This window comes from Chelon labrosus (assembly GCF_963514085.1).
Source record: "Chelon labrosus genome assembly, chromosome: 6".
NCBI classification, from domain to species: domain Eukaryota; kingdom Metazoa; phylum Chordata; class Actinopteri; order Mugiliformes; family Mugilidae; genus Chelon; species Chelon labrosus.
In genome coordinates, this window is record NC_140342.1 from 23,117,809 (window position 1) to 23,133,642 (window position 15,834).

General features: G+C 43.4%; 1 protein-coding gene across 1 annotated transcript in view; it reads right to left on the reverse strand.

Annotated features, from left to right (window-relative positions):
• lig1 (ligase I, DNA, ATP-dependent) overlaps positions 1–15,834 on the reverse strand; it is a 69,977-nt gene that overhangs the window by 30,832 nt on the left and 23,311 nt on the right. The window contains exons 15-18 of the mRNA XM_084547103.1: positions 13,316–13,415; positions 13,032–13,117; positions 12,153–12,268; positions 7,921–8,016 (exon numbers count right to left, since the gene is read on the reverse strand). Of these exons, the coding sequence (XP_084403229.1) occupies positions 7,921–8,016; positions 12,153–12,268; positions 13,032–13,117; positions 13,316–13,415 (398 nt within the window). The remainder of the gene's footprint in view (positions 1–7,920; positions 8,017–12,152; positions 12,269–13,031; positions 13,118–13,315; positions 13,416–15,834) is intronic.

Sequence of the window (15,834 nt, forward strand, 5' to 3'; positions counted from 1 at the left end):
GGGAAAATAGCATCAGTTTGGCCAATGCGAGGAAATGGCGACACACTGTCCATATTTATATACAGTCTATACATTAACCACACCGCTCTGAACTTTTGATCGACACCTCACGTGACCCAATAGGCGACTGTTTTCCATGTCCTCGGACAAAAATAGATAATGCGAAGTATATACAAAAAAAAATAAACTATGCCATAATCGGTCCGAAGAGACAATTTGGGACATACCTACCCTCTTTCGGATGTGAAACGATATATAGCGGGTTTCAAGTGTAAGTTACGATAAGGAAGGTAACCGTAGCAACATGACAGCTGTGGCAACTGTGGTAGAACGTGTTAGCGTCCACTACGCTTGGATGAGCTGCGCCAAGTCCTAGTTTCAAACAGTGCAACCGGTGAATATACTGGAAGTCTGACGTTGAGCTTACACACAACTTATTTTTATTTATTTATTTATTTTTAACATCATCATCATCGGCGGACACTCGTGGTCGAGTATGTCGGTCCTCCTTCTTGGTCCTTATGGGTCTTCAGGTGGGCGAAGAGGCCAATCCTGGACCCACATATTTTGGGGCAATGTGAGCATGGGTGGGCAGTAATGATTGTGGATTTGGGTGGAGCCTTTTTGATGGAGGCGATTTCCTTTCTGCGTCTGCGTTTGTCTTCTGCAGCACTGAGGAGGTCGTCGTTATACTGTGCAGCTCCATCTCGGACAAGTTGTCTCCAGGCCGCCCTGTTAGTTGCTGTGGCCTCCCAGGTATTAAGGCCTATGTGGAACTTCTTGAGGTTTGCTTTGATGTTGTCTTTATACCTTTTCTTTTTTTCTTTTTAACATCAAGCTGATGCAAACGCACCCTCTGTGTCTCTAAATGGATGGATTGCACAACTTGGGGTGAACATGAGGTGAAGTGATGACAAGCAAGTGAGAAAAAAAATCAGAGAAATGAATCAGAGTAAAGAGCACGAGACACATGTTTGGAAACAAACTAATATATCAAATACAACCGCCATAAAGGTCATTAGGTTAAGTAATGCATTAATTACCTATTAATGTATCTGTATTAATATTAATGTATTAATATGAATTCACGATTAAGAGCATTAAGGGCCCTGTGGAAGCTTTGGGGAAATTAGTTTTGCCCTCATTAATATGCAAAATAATGCAGCAAGGTGCAGCAAAATCTAATCAGAACCATCTCCTCTGTGCGGGCGACCTGTGTTGGAGGGAAGTTTCACTCGCGCGCTCTCCGGTTATTGTGTAAACAAAATGCGTCGACACACGGAGGCACGCTGCCATGACAACATGACGTCAGGGCCGTGAATGCTAATTTCCGTTAATTGATCGTCTGCAACATTAAATGATCGGTGATCGATTCACCCGAGACGAAGGCTCCATTTAAAACAACTGACGAGGGCTATTTTCACTGAGCAATTAAATGAAATATCACAAATTATCAGTCATTAATTGCACAAACAAAAGGAAAATTATTTCAGACTAAATGACGCTTAAAAAATGCTGCATCCTCCTCGAATCATGCAAATGAGGGCTAAACTTTTTACTCTGCTAAAGTGTTTTCTCTCCCTCCCTCCCTCCCGTCCGTAGGAAACAATTTAGTCAGCGGTAATGGTGAGAAAGAGAGGTGAGAGACAGCGAAGTGGAAATAAGAGAAGAAATGCAGGTACAGAATGAGAGAGCAGCGAGTGACAGAAAAAGAAAAGTGAAGGATGTTGTGTGTGTGTGTGTGTGGGGAAAAAGAGTGAGAAAGACAAATGGTGAGAAGGGAGTTGGGGATCAGGAGGGGAGCTGAGAGCAATAGCAAAAAGAGAAAAAATAAAATAAAAAGGTGAGAGCAGTCAGGAGCATCGACAGGCAAGTGGAAGAAAAAAAAAAAAGAGCAAGAATATGTATGAAGTGCAGAAGGAGTGAGAGGATGTAAAAGCCAGAGACATGGACCAAGGAGGTGAAATTGGAGACAGGTTGTATCAAAGCTAAAAAAGAAAAGAAAAGATGAGATTAAGAGGAAGCGTGAATAAGACGAGGGTAGGAAGAGAGCCGGGCGTAGAAAAGGAACGAACAAGTATCATCAAGAAGTAATGAAGGAGGAAGAAGGGGAATGATTAGACAGAAGAGACAAGAGGACAGGGAGAGTGGCAAGGTTAGCGTAGCGGAGACAGAGAGACGTGTGGCTTTTAAAGTTAGGAATAAAGGAGCTAAAAAAAATTAAAAAAAAAGAAGAAGAATGAAAGTCAGTGTGAGAGAAAGCTCTCACTCTGGTAGGTTACAGGGGTGAGACAGACTGAGGTGAGATATGAGGAACAGCTCAAGTCATGCCGGCACAGAGCTACCGGACACCAAGGTGAGGTAAAAGAAGTTTTTCCTTCCTTCTGTTAGAGATGTGTGAGTTCATGTGATGATACTCTGAGCATCTCTCAGCGAAAAGGCATCAAATAATGTCTCTCGAGATGCTACAAAAGCAAAATTGGAAAAAACATATTCAAATCCATTTGGTTTATCTCAGGAATAAGCTTTTATGCATCTATAAACCACACGGTTGATATTTTGACGTGTCAAAGAGGCAAACGGCTTCCTCCCACCGTCCAAAGACATGCTGGTTAGGTTCATTGGTGATTCCAAATTGGTCTCTGTGTTAGCCCTGAGATAGACTGGAGACCTGTCCAGGGTGTACCCCGCCTCTCACCCAATGACAGCTGGGATAGGCTCCAGCCCCTCCAGGACCTTCCAAAGGACAAGCAGTTACAGAAAATGAATATATGACTGTATTAACATTTAGCGTAGCTTTAGTTTAGGCTTACGTGAACTCTAGTGAATCTGAACAATAGTCCAGTCAGAATAAAAATGCCTCATGTAACCGTCTAAATCAGAAAAGATTAGTCTGATCGGAGGATAAAGATGGGGAGTCGTAAATCTTTCATTATATGTTCAACAGGAAAATATCGGCGCCTAATAAGCATGTAAATGCTCCATCGATTGTTTCTCTCAGGTTGGAATAAATCCATTATTTTTACATGTGGTAAACATCAAGTCACATGAATGAGAGAAAAACAAGAACGTCGGGGTAGAAACACAACATACAGCCCAGTTAGATGTCAAGGGGTCTGGACCAGTAATATAATAGGATAATAACCATAAATTGTAATGTTTGTTTTAGTCCAAAGAAGCACAAGCACAGTATGAGGATGTTTATATGTAATGAGACGATAAAGAACCCGATTATGACCAGATTCCTGGCTGTTGGCTAGGCCAGGTATCTGATGTCCTTATGTTGGTTGGTAGCGATATTTCTTTGTCTGGTTAGCTGCTGAGCGGGCCATACAAGCCAGCAGCATTTGGTTGGCTTATATTTCACAAGGTTTGAATTTATCCTCTGCTGCTCTGTGGGCCTACAAGCCAGCAGCATTTACTTAGTTCGTTTATATTGAAGATTAAGAGTCATATCTCATGACTGTAGGTTTGTTAGGGTTTCTCAGTTGGACAGGGCCTCTAAATGTGTTTTGCCTGGGATCTTGACACAAGGGATTGTAACATCTAATCCTGTGTATTAACAAAAGTGTATGCCTCCCTTGTGCCTCCAAAACAGTTGTGACTCATCAGAGAATGGACATGGGCCTTCTGAGGGTGTCCTCAATGTTGTTCGTGGGGGGCCTTTGAGGGGAGGGACCTCTGTGGATCATCCCACAGATACTTGATCAGTTTGGGATCTAGTGAATTTGGAGGCCAGGTCAACACCTTGTGCTGTTCTTCATGTTTTTTTTAGTTGTTCCTAAAGTGTTTTTGTGTGTGTGTCTGTGTCAGGCAGCATCCTGCTGGGGATGGCTGCTGAACATCAAGGAGTGTCATTGCTATGGGGTGGGGGTGTCTGGTCTGGTCTAGGTGGGTGCTACATGTCTAAGTAACATCCACACGAATACCAGGTCCAAAAGTTTCCCAGCAGAACATTGAATTGTCACAAGATAGTCAATGTTATTTACTTCTTCTGTCAGTGGTTTTAATGTTGTGGCTGATGGGCATATATCTCATAAGTTTGAATCTCTGATCATGATGATTTCAGTAGCTGCTGCATTGTTGATTTTTTTCAGTTCCTCTTAGGCCTGTCTTGCTGTGTTGAGTCTAAATGTCGGCTGTTAAAAGGTCTATTAGAGAAATTACAGTAGAGACACATCAGGAAACGCTCCATCAACAGAAAGCTTTTAGTGTGAAGCAGGAAACATACAGCTTCTAGTATAAACACCTTCATGCAGCTCTTACAGTGTGGCTACATTCACGAAACGGGGCACAGAAATGAAACTCCGGACCACACAGATTCAGTTCAGCGCTAAACAAGCACTAAAAGCTGATCCCCCGGAGAGACTTTTTAAAAAACACAGCACATGTTCAGCCGATCAGTTTAACACGAGACAGTGATTAGCTCGAGGAGAACATCCCTGGTGGCTCTGCCGGCAGTCAAGTCTGGAAGGTTATCCTCTGATGTGAGTGGAAAATGTTGTGTTCACAGGCCGGCACAATTAAAGCACGCCGAGGAGAAGACGGTCTGAGTGGACCACCGTGTTTTAAGCAGTGGGCAATTTGTCGCTGCGTTTGACCTGCGACTGTAACCTTCACATCTCCTTTTTTCCCCCCTCCTTCTTCTCAGGCGAGTCGGAGATTTAATTAATGACAACCTTGACGCCACAAACCTCCCAAAACCACTAAGGATGGGCGCTACAATGACGCTTCTATCGATTAATACATCGATTAGTCAATTATTCCTTTGACTTACCACTGAATAACTTCTTGCGCTCATCCTTCAACCTTCTATTGAAACGTTTTCTCATAACGTGGAGTGGAATCCCTAAATGACGAAGCCATTTCAAAGTTTAACTTTTATCTAATGAGACGATTCATCACAAAAAAGTTCAGATTTATGCGGTGCAGACTTAATTAGGAAGAATGTTCCTCGCTATATTCGGTCATTAATTAGCAAAGACAGCGCGACAGAGGATGACTTAACTTCAAACTGCTCGTGCCGATTGTAATTGGTATATTTTTGGGGGGCAAAAGGTTTCTTTCTTACACCAGTTTAGAAGAAAGAAATATTTAATGGAAATCACTTGGGTTTATAGATTTATATGTGAGCGGCTCCTGTACCGATCGAGATTAAGATTCAGGAAGAATTCACTGTAATCGCCCAAATAGTAGTAAAGCGGACGCATATTCTCGGTTGAGGTGTTTGTGCTGCTTCGGTAGGCTGATCACCAGGTTCAGGCATCATTATCTGATATAACTGGAGATGAACGCAAACACTGAAACGGAATAAATATCACCTCTTTTCTTTTTTTTTGTCCGATCAAGCCCTAAACCGGTTTGATCAGACAACCTGCTTTCACGGCACAAAAATTACGAACACCGTTCAAGTTATAAACCAAACGAGGCTGCTTTAAACATCACAGGGTTTGTACAGACTAGTCAGTCACTGATCACGTCACAATCACATTGACACCACCTAGAACAGTGGCTTTCAAAGGCGGGGCTGCGGCCCCCTTAGGAGGCCGCCAGGGGCCGCTAGGGGGGCCTCAGATAATTGGAGGAAAGCTAAGAAAAATTTGCAAAAATAAAAAAATAGAATCTAATTATTTAATCATTATTGTAAAATATAGTCAAATTATTTATTTTTTAAATCATTTTCATAATATAATAAAATATAAAATAATAATTGCCATAATTTCGATATATTGAAATGTTATTTGCCATGCTCATCGGTTTGTGCCATTTATCAAGCTGCTTTGCCCCTGAAGCTAGCGTGTAGCTAATACAAAATGGACAGGTTTTTCACAAGAAAGAGACTGAAGGAACAGACCAACAACCCTGCTGTGGAGGAGACTGCTGCAAAAAATAACCTACGAAACCTAAGGCCAACTAAAATCAGAAAATATGAGGCAGCACTTATGCTAAACAAATGTAATAGTTAACTGAATGGTCAATAAAAGTAAGAAAACATTCTAAAAGTTGATGTTTCTTTACATATTTTGTAGCATTGTCTGTAGGTTTGCGAAGGGGGTCCTCGGCCAGAAGCTAATGCTGTTTGGGGGGCCTTGGCATTGAAAAGTTTGGGAACCCCTGTCCTGGAAGACAGGTGAGGAGCCCAGCGAGGTGTTGCAGCGGTTCATCAAATGCATGGAAACACTTAACTAAAGAAATATGTAAGTCAGTCCAGAAGTAATACTGCAATGCACGCTCATCTGAAAAGGCATCCGCTAACATTAGCAGATGAACGGTGCAGCAGCAGCAGCAGTCATTTAATAACTTCATCAAACACCCTGCAGTAACAGAGAGAAGGAGGCTGCTAAAACACTTATTTATTTTTAAACCGGATACACTATCCCATCTTCCAACAGGCTGTGGTGTACTATTAAATGCCGCTGATGGTGCTGACTTGCTGCCTGTTTTTATACAGGCTATACATATCTGCAGCTCACAGTATGGAGCATGTGAGCTGACTGCTCTCAGCGTATGTGTTCAGGTCAAGAATATAGATTTCAGCGTCGCAAAGCATGACTTTCTACTGGGTTTTTATTAGTGACGTCATCGGCAACAAAACTTTTTGTAATCATCCAAATACTGTAGCTGCTGCCTCATTGGATGGATGTTTTCTGTTGAGGTGCTCATGCATAGCGGTTGTGCTGCTGTGATGGACCGTTTTCAGGTCTCCCACACTTGGCGATTCGGTTGGGTTTTTCCGAGTCATTTTCCGTCATGCCTGCCAGCGAAAGGCGGCATAATTAGAGCAAACGACAGGTTTGATTTGACGAACAGAGTCCAAGTAATGACGCCGTGGTCGTTTATAGTTGCAGGTCCCTGTTTAACGAATTCCCACACAGTTTTTGTTTTTTTCTGTCATTTTCCAGCTGTGCCTGAAGCTGGAGGCTGGAAAACAGAGCGCCACTTCAACATATTCCACACAACAGGGCTCGTTTACGCTCAATCAGTGTCGTCCGTTACGTTGACACGTTATAGCAGCCGTAGAAACGTTTGATCCGACAAGCACATTGCTGCTGATGCAAATTTACGTAAAGGCTGACATAACGTGATCGTTTTCCTTTTTATTTATTTGCATTGGTTAATTTTTTTTACCTGCTTTGAGAAACAAGCACCCCATCTTACAGTCAGTACCTCTAAGAAGCTCCTGCTGCATAATATTCAGCATATTAACCCACTAGTAATATTCCTTGACCATTCTGAATAAACCACCCTGATGGGATCTTTATTTTTAAATGTTATTGATGTTTCAATGAACTCTGCGCGCCCGACAAAGCCTCGAATAAAACGAACGAAGGGAGAGAACAAACTAATGTGGATTTATCTGGTCCTTCACTGCAGCTCCTTACTACAGCAGAAAAAAACACACTCAGCACGCAGCGAGGCAGCGAGCGCTCTCAGATAACCTCAGGCCGACTGCCAACGCTTCAGGTAGCGGTGATCTTTTTCTCGCTCCCCGTGCAAGCGGATCCCCACTAATTTGCCTACTCACGGCGGCAATTTGAAGCTAAACGACTCGCGTTTCTGACATCTCTTAGAGAGATGGGAGTTTTGTTGACGAGCTGGTTTAACCTTCCCATCCTCAGCAGGGTCAGTGGTAGCTCTTGATAACCGTAGGGAAGGGGTAAGTTGCGGGAAAAGCGCAAAACAAATAAACTCTGAAGAGGAAGGGGGATTCCAGCTGTGACAGAAGCAGAGGAGAGCGTGGAGATGGAAACGAGGCAGTGAAGTGAAGGACGGAGTGAGCAGGATAAATGCGTTGAGTTGTTATCCGCGCTGCTGTAAAAAGCTCTCGCTTGACAATCACGGCTCAGACCCTCTCTCCCACTCCCCCCCCTCTCTTCTCCCAGGGGCTGAGCTGCAGCGCTCGGTGTTGAAGGGTTTTACCTTGGGAATGCGTGAGATGATATCGGGGTATTTGCTGGTGTTGTCTTCCTGGTTGCGGCTGAAAACCCGAACTTCGCCGCTCTCCAGAATGTGAATCTGTGGGGGGAAAAGAAGGGGAAAAAATAAATAGAAGAGTCTTAAGTGTTAATGTTACAACTGGGATTTCACAACTGAATCTGATACACGGATGCGCGAAGCTTCCACGCACTGTAGGGACAAGAACAACACCTTTGAGTATAAGTGGAATTCATTATCGGTTTACACTTAAGATGAGACGACACACCTTTATTGTCACCTGGTCTAATTTTATGAACATATTTAAGCGATGTCAGTCTTTTAGAGTCTGTCTCGTGAGCATAGACTGTATATAAATATGGACGATGCGTCGCCACTTCCTTGCATTGGCCAAACCGTCGCTATTTTCTTGGGGATACGTGCGGGGCGCCATCTTGCAACTTTGGAGCCAGAGTCTGATCAGTACGGTCCGAGAGTGGAGCCGTGAGGAGTCGTGATATCGATGCCCCGCCCACACTTCCTCCAGACTCACACAAGTTTTTGTTTAATTAATACTACGCTGTGCTCTACCTCCACCAGATTACACACTGTACTTACTTTTTAAACTCTCACGGTCCCACTGCACCGCTTTACGGGCATGGCATGGCAACTGGTAGCCGCCAGTATGTCAGATCCTGTTTCTATAGCGTCAAATAACTAACTAAAACGAAACTTATCCGACAAAATTGACACTTGAGCATGCATTAACATTATATTAACATTATATTAACTTCCTAAAATGACTGAAACCATCCTTGAAATAACATTATTTGACATGTATTTTAGTTTGGCCCAAGTCCCGCCCACTAACATGGAGGAGGCGGAGCTTATGACCTATACTGCAGCCAGCCACCAGGGGGAGCTCTACTTGCTTTGGCTTCACATCTGAGGAGCAGTTCCACTGTCCATCTTTATGCTGTCTATGTTTGTGACTTGTTTGACAAATACTTGTAATCTGTAAAGACTTCAGTGTCCCACAAAAAAGAAATAAAAATTACTATTTCTGTAAATATATATGTTTTCTGAAACAAAATAAAAGCTTTCATGGTCACGCAAAGGTTGTCCTTAACAGTGTGGGGGCGACAAGCATGCCAAGGCTGCAGCTACCAATTATTTTCTAGATTCATCGATTAATCGCCGGGTCAGCAAAAGGTCAAAGCCACCAAGTAAACAGCCTAAAGTTGTGTCTACACTAAAAAGTGTTTCCGTCTGCCTGAACAGAGCCCCCCCCCTTTTTAATCAATACTGCCGTCCACACAGACATGATACGCATATACAGCTTGTGTGTTTTACGTGCACATCTACAATGACTGTGCATTTTCCCTCTGAGTGCTTTCAAAACCAGGATGACCTTAATAACGTGCCTCGACTCATCTGGAGTGAACTGCCTGAGAACATGATGATACTGAGTTCAGAAAGTACAGAAAATCTGAAAATACTCACACCTAACAAGCTGTGACTGCAAAAGCATTCCAGGAAAATCACTTAAGCGATTATCTAATAGTGGAAATAGTTTCTATTTTGTCCATCAACTTATCAATAACTCAGTAACAGCTGCATGTAGGCGACAGAAGTCAGATTCAGCCGCCCCAGATTCAACTCTCGCTGTGACATTTGAGGACTGCATCCTGTGTGCAGGTGTAGTCTGGTCCTCTTTGCAGATTTATGTGGGGAGCACTCGTGGCTTAGGTTCCAGATTTACATTTATTTATATACACCGATCAGCCACAACTTTATGACCACCTTCCTAATATTGTGTAGGTCTCCCTTGTGCCTCGAAAAAAGTTGTGACTCATCAGAGAATGGACATGGGAACTTCTGAGGGTGTCCTGTGGCATCTGGCAACACAGTCTTGTTAATGGGGGGCCTTTGGATCCTTTGGGTTGAGGGGAGGGGCCTCAGTTGATCATCCCACAGATACTTGATCAGTTTGGGGATCCCTGATGGGGATGGCTGCTACCATCAAGGAGTGTCATTGCTATGGGGTGGGGGTGCCTGGTCTGGTCTAGGTGGGTGCTACATGTCTAAGTAACATCCACACCAATGAATGCCAGGTCTAGAAGTTTCCCAGCAGAACACTGAATTGTCACACGATGTTCAACGTTATTTACTTCTCCTGTGATTGGTTTTAATGTTGTGGCTGATGGGTGTATAACCAAAACAGTTGTGACTCATCAGAGAATGGACATGGGCCTTTAGAAAACCCCATTTAAAACTTGATGTTGTACCAAATGAAACTGTGCAACAAACGATTTATTGAGAGTAACGAGGAGAGACGTTGTTACTGTACAACACACTGTCATTAATTAGTGTACATTGATTTAACGTCAGCGACTTTTGTTGATTGTAATTGGGACTGCATCTGTACTATCATGTAGTAGAAGGCCGCCATTCATATCCTAAACAGCTGCAGCCCTATATTATTCACAGCCCAGTCTAAGCCATTTGTCATTAACAGCTGTTTGTCTTTCTTAATCTTGGACGGTAGACAACTACCTTGTGTTTAAAAGACTGAGAGACAACTGTGAAGTCGCATGTGTCTGGACTCTGGACTAAAAAGTTGCACTTGAACATGACGCAAAGCCTACAGCCAGCTGTCACACATGTTCTGCAACTGAACATGGCAGTAGTCTATGTTCGTCAAACAAAAGGGGAAACTGTATGAGCTACTATTAGCCAGGAAGAGCTACAAGATATAGTGTAGAGAGCTGGCATCTCCTGAATCACGCCGATCAGTTAGTGTTCAGTTAATTCACTTGTTTAGCCCCTTTCTAAAGCCGAGGACACACTACAAGATTTCTTTGCCAGACTTTTCCAATGGGTCCCAGTTGGGCAGAGTCTGCACCAGCTTGGGGACAGTCTGCAAGGGTAGCTAGCACAAATATCGCACAGTCAATAAAAAACAGAGGGCGAGACACAGGAAACAGCGCCAGAACACGACGATAAGTAGCGAAAATATTAAAACAATGATGGAGATGGGAGCGGCGACAACCTGGACCCAGAAATGGAGGAGAGATTAATCCAGTTGTGGCAGGAGCATGAGTGCCTTTATGATGTTGGTTGCAGAGCAAAACCACAACTGCCGCCCTCGTGAGACTTTGCGCGAGGGTTTGATGTGTTCAGTGTGATCCCCAGTCTTTCAGTCGTCAGACAAAGAGTTAAAAACTGTAAATACTGTGAAAGTTGCGTCGTAATCAAGAGTAATCCCTCTCAACCAACACTCGAATCGTCTCACTTGTGGTATTGGTGCAAACCAGGGACGCTCAGCCTTCACAACATACTGACGTTTGTTATTACGCCCTGTGCCTGAATAAGATATGTTGCTTTGCTCCATTTCAATCTACAGTTTCTCTGTTCGCCAATGAGCATCATCTGACACAGAAAACATCACAAAGTAGATATAAATACACGCCCAACAGTTTTGATTCATCATCTGCCACACAGACAGATATTCTCAAAACACAGAGAGAGAGAGAGAGAAAGAGAGAAAGAGAGAGAGGGAGATAAAGTGAGTAGTGTACCGTGAGTCCCTCTGCTGGCTGTCTGAGGTACAGTCCACTGCAGTGAGGCCATAAAGAGAGACACAGCAGAAGAGGACGTCATAGGGTTTTGCTTGCTCTGCCTCCATCCTGACTCTGTTTCTGTTTCCGCTCATCTCTCTTCCTCACAATTCAACTCAGTTCAAAGACACTTTATTGGCATGACTGTCCTAAATTAACAATACAGCTGGAGGCGTCACACATTACAGTCTCTCTCTCTCTCTTCCTGTGTCTCTTTATGTCTTTCTCTCTCTCTCTATCCTCACCTCCCTCCCTCCCTTCAATTTCCCCCCCTGCTGCCGTCTCCTGTTGTGTCTCTAGCCCGTTTCCTTCACCTCTCTCCACCCCCCTCTGCCTTCTCTCTGGCCCTCAGTGGCAGAAGTAGCTTGCTCTGCCCACAGGCTCAGGGTAAAAAAGCAGCACTAGTGTTTATCTTAAAAGAGTAGACACAGGCTCAGGCGCACACAAACACGAGCGAACACACACAGCGAGAGCCGCCGAACGCGCTCAGAGAGGAACACAGCCGAAAGGTATACGCATGCAAAATTCAGCGGGGCATGTGTTCGGCGCCAAACGCGAGGAGAGGAAAAAACAAACAGTTTGCACTCCGGTTACTTCGACGTCTACACACACACGCACCTGTGCACGCTCTCCGTCGTATTTGTACTCGCAGGTGAACGCCGCCTCGTCGAACCTCTTCATCACCTCGCCGACGCCCTTGGTGGGGTGAGCCAACATGGGTCTCAGCGGCACACCTGGAAGACGATAGGGGAAGTAAACAATTTAAAAAACAGCGGAACGCTAAAAAGAAAACTTTAATAAATAAAAGTCCTAAACAGGCTAGAACGTAATTGAGAGTTGGCCCAGGGGAGAAGGAGGAGCTAACAGACCTCCAGGAATACAAACTAGCAGCTGTGAAATCAGCTTCAGTGATTCATTCTCACATGACACATCAGAATCGCACCCACAACCGTTTCTGTGACCGAAAGAAAAATAAATTAATTAGCTCGTACTCTTACTTGGCCTTAATATGAAAGTTCTCTGACTCACATCGCCCCCGGGCTGCGCTGCTAAGTTAAACTTAAAAGAAAAAGCAGCAGAGGATAATGAAATATACCAAACATATTCCCTCTAATTGAGGCTCGCAGAGCTAAGAGTTCAATATGACAGGATTGTAACGTTCTTTGTCCAAATTGTTTTGGTATTATCCGGTGAATAAGTATTGTTTGCTCGCCAAGAGGAAATAAAGATTCGTCTAACTGACCAATTTAGCTTCCCAATTTAGTAGCGTTCACACGGTGGCCGTATTAATTTCCCACCTTGGTGCCTGGGTTCCTTATCACAAATAGGCTGACAACAGTATAATTGGGAGCTAATCCTTGGTTTAGTGGTATCTTCTATCTTTTCCGTGATAAATGACTCAACTAAAATAACTGACTCGCTCGCCTCCACCGTATGGATCAATAAACACAGACACGTTTTTTTTGGGGTTTTTTTGCCTCTCAATTGGCTGCTTACCTGGAGTGAGCTTGCAGTGATTGGGTAGCTGGTCTATGCCCTCTTTTAGGAGAACGGGAACGAGGACGTCGTAATTGGGCATCTCACTGGAGCGGGAGGGGGGTGGTTTGGGAAGAGAAGAAAAAAAAAAAAACACAACAAGGAATCAATATCTTCCCAAAAAAGAAAGCGAGCAGAACGAGTGAGGGAGAATGAGGGACAGGGCTTAAGGCGGGGGGGAGTGGGGTGAGGCACGGTGGTGGAGCTGAGGAGAGGCTGCAAAGTGAAACGAGGAGGGGGGTTACCAGTAGGTCTGTTTGAGAATGAGAGTCTTCTCTTCGATCCAGGCTCGCCTGCTCTCAGCACTCTTCCCCTTCCCTGCGTCGATCACAGTGGGAGGGAAACCTGTAACGAAGGGGGTTAAAAAAACATATATATATATATATATAAAAAAAATAATGCAAGTCAAACAGGTCCGTGTAAGCCAGAGGTTGCGCTAGACTTTTTCGTTGTCGGTCATTTTGACTGACAGGGTCATAAAAATCCCGTCTTAATCTATTTTTACCCGTCACTTTAATTTTTTAAAATGATAATAAAGACATATTCAATAGCATTTAATTTTCATTAAAGTTTCATTAACTTTAAGTACTTTTTTCAGAACAGTATTGACTTTAAATGGTAACAAAAACAAAAATAAAAAGTTTCGGCTGCCAACACGTCTTGTCCGTACTCGGAACGGGACTGCTAGCGTAAACAGCTCTTAGACGGTACCGTAGGGTTGAAGTGCTTCGGTGGTATGTTCCATTTTGGTAGCCGTTAGCTGCATAGACATATATACATACATACATATTATATATACGGTCTATGGTTAGCCGAGCTCTGACGTGTGCATCGGTGTAATCGGTGTACCAGGAAATCGTTCACCGACAAAAGTTCCGTTATGTTTGTAACGCAAACTGCGATGAGAGACTAGAGCTAATTAATAACGTCACTCGCCACCAAGTGGTCAGGGGTGTGAACTGCAATCTGTCAAAATGATGGATGGCCTTCAGATTTTTCCGTCACATTTAAAAAAATAAAATAAAAACGGTCAATGATGGAAAATATTCGGTTAACACAACCCCTGATGTAAGCGTTTGAACATTTGTTTAAAAAAAGAAAAGAGGCCCCTGCAAAGGCCAGGGACTACACAAGACCTTAGAGTCTGTTATATTGAATAATTAGCTTAACATGCTCCCCGTGTGTATGAAAGGGTTAAAATAGGGTCCAAATGTGTTATTTTCTTTCCCAGTATAAGATTAAAAATGACCAAATAATGAAATGCTAAGATAAATTATTCACTGTAAATGATCCACTTCAGCCCTACAAAGATTTTGCCCTTAGTTGACCTGCCTGATTAAATAATGGTTAAATAAATAAATAAATAAATAAATACATGAATGAATAAAAGACATTTCCAGACCAGACCAACGATCAATGCAAATTTCCACCCCTCCCAACACCGAACCTCTGGTCTAATTGACTCTTATTAAAGCACACCTCCAGTCGCAGGCTAAGTAACGCATATTAATAAGTCAGGAGTGAATCCATTTAACTTGGTGAGAGCGGGTCGGCTCGGCGCTGAAAGCAGGCGGTGAGATATCATCTGTCAAAAGTTAAAGAGACGAATTCGGCAGCGGTGAGAAGAGGAAAAAATATTTTTTTAAAAAAACGCATCTTCAGACGTCACGTTACACATCACAGGACTCCCTGCTTTAGCGTTAAATGATGTGAGCTCGAGTTACGACCGTTTTAATGAATGCAAAGAATATTTTAGCGCTGATTTAACAAGTGATCTATAAATAAAACATATTACTTGCTCTCACACCTCGCCTCCCTCTCCTTTGATTTTCACATTCAAGTTGAGATTTAATTGCAGCCGAGCACAGAAACAGCACATTCATTAAACAATTGGGGAAAAAAAATAAAAAATGAACAAAAAAAAACTTTCAAGCTTAATTAGGTAACACGAGGTGAAATGCACCACAACTATTGAGCGATTTTAGCCTTTCTCAACCTCAATTGTTTGTCCCTTCTCCCTCTGGCCATCGGCTCTGACGGCTCAGTGACCACAGCAGCTGTCTTTTTTCATATATTCTGGACTTTCCAGCAGCGATTTGAGATCCTGATATTTCCCTGTTGGCCTTGAATGTGCCACAAACCGAGCATAAACAAGCCGTTTATCCAGAAACACAAGGCCGAGCTGCTGATTTGGATGTAGTTATTAATTTAGTTATTAATCAGGGGTGTCCCGATTGGTATCCAAGCATTTTGTAGCATTTTGTATCCGATCTTTTGTAGTTGTAGGGAACGAAGGTTATGTTAACTTTGACAGCTCTGTTTATTGGACTTAATACAGTCACATGTGATGTAGGAGAAAACAAGTAAGATAAGAAGAGCCTTTATGAATCTCCAGAGAAGGAAACTGTGTTTATTTAAGATCAGATCGGGACACGGATCGACTGACACTCCATATTAAATGATCGGTATCGGATCGGGGGGGGGGGGAATAATCTTCGGTATCGGGACATCCCTATTACTAATCGTCTCCCTTGTGCCTCCAAAACAGCTGCGACTCATCAGAGAATGGACATGGGCCTTCTGAGGGTGTCCTGTGGTGTCTGGCAACAGGATGTTGCTAGTAGGGAGGGGCCTCTGTGGATCATCCCACAGATACTTGATCAGTTTGGGATCTAGACCTGCTGGGGATGGCTGCTACCATCAAGGAGTGTCATTGCTATGGGGTAGGGGTGCCTGGTCTGGTCTAGGTGGGTCCTACATGTCT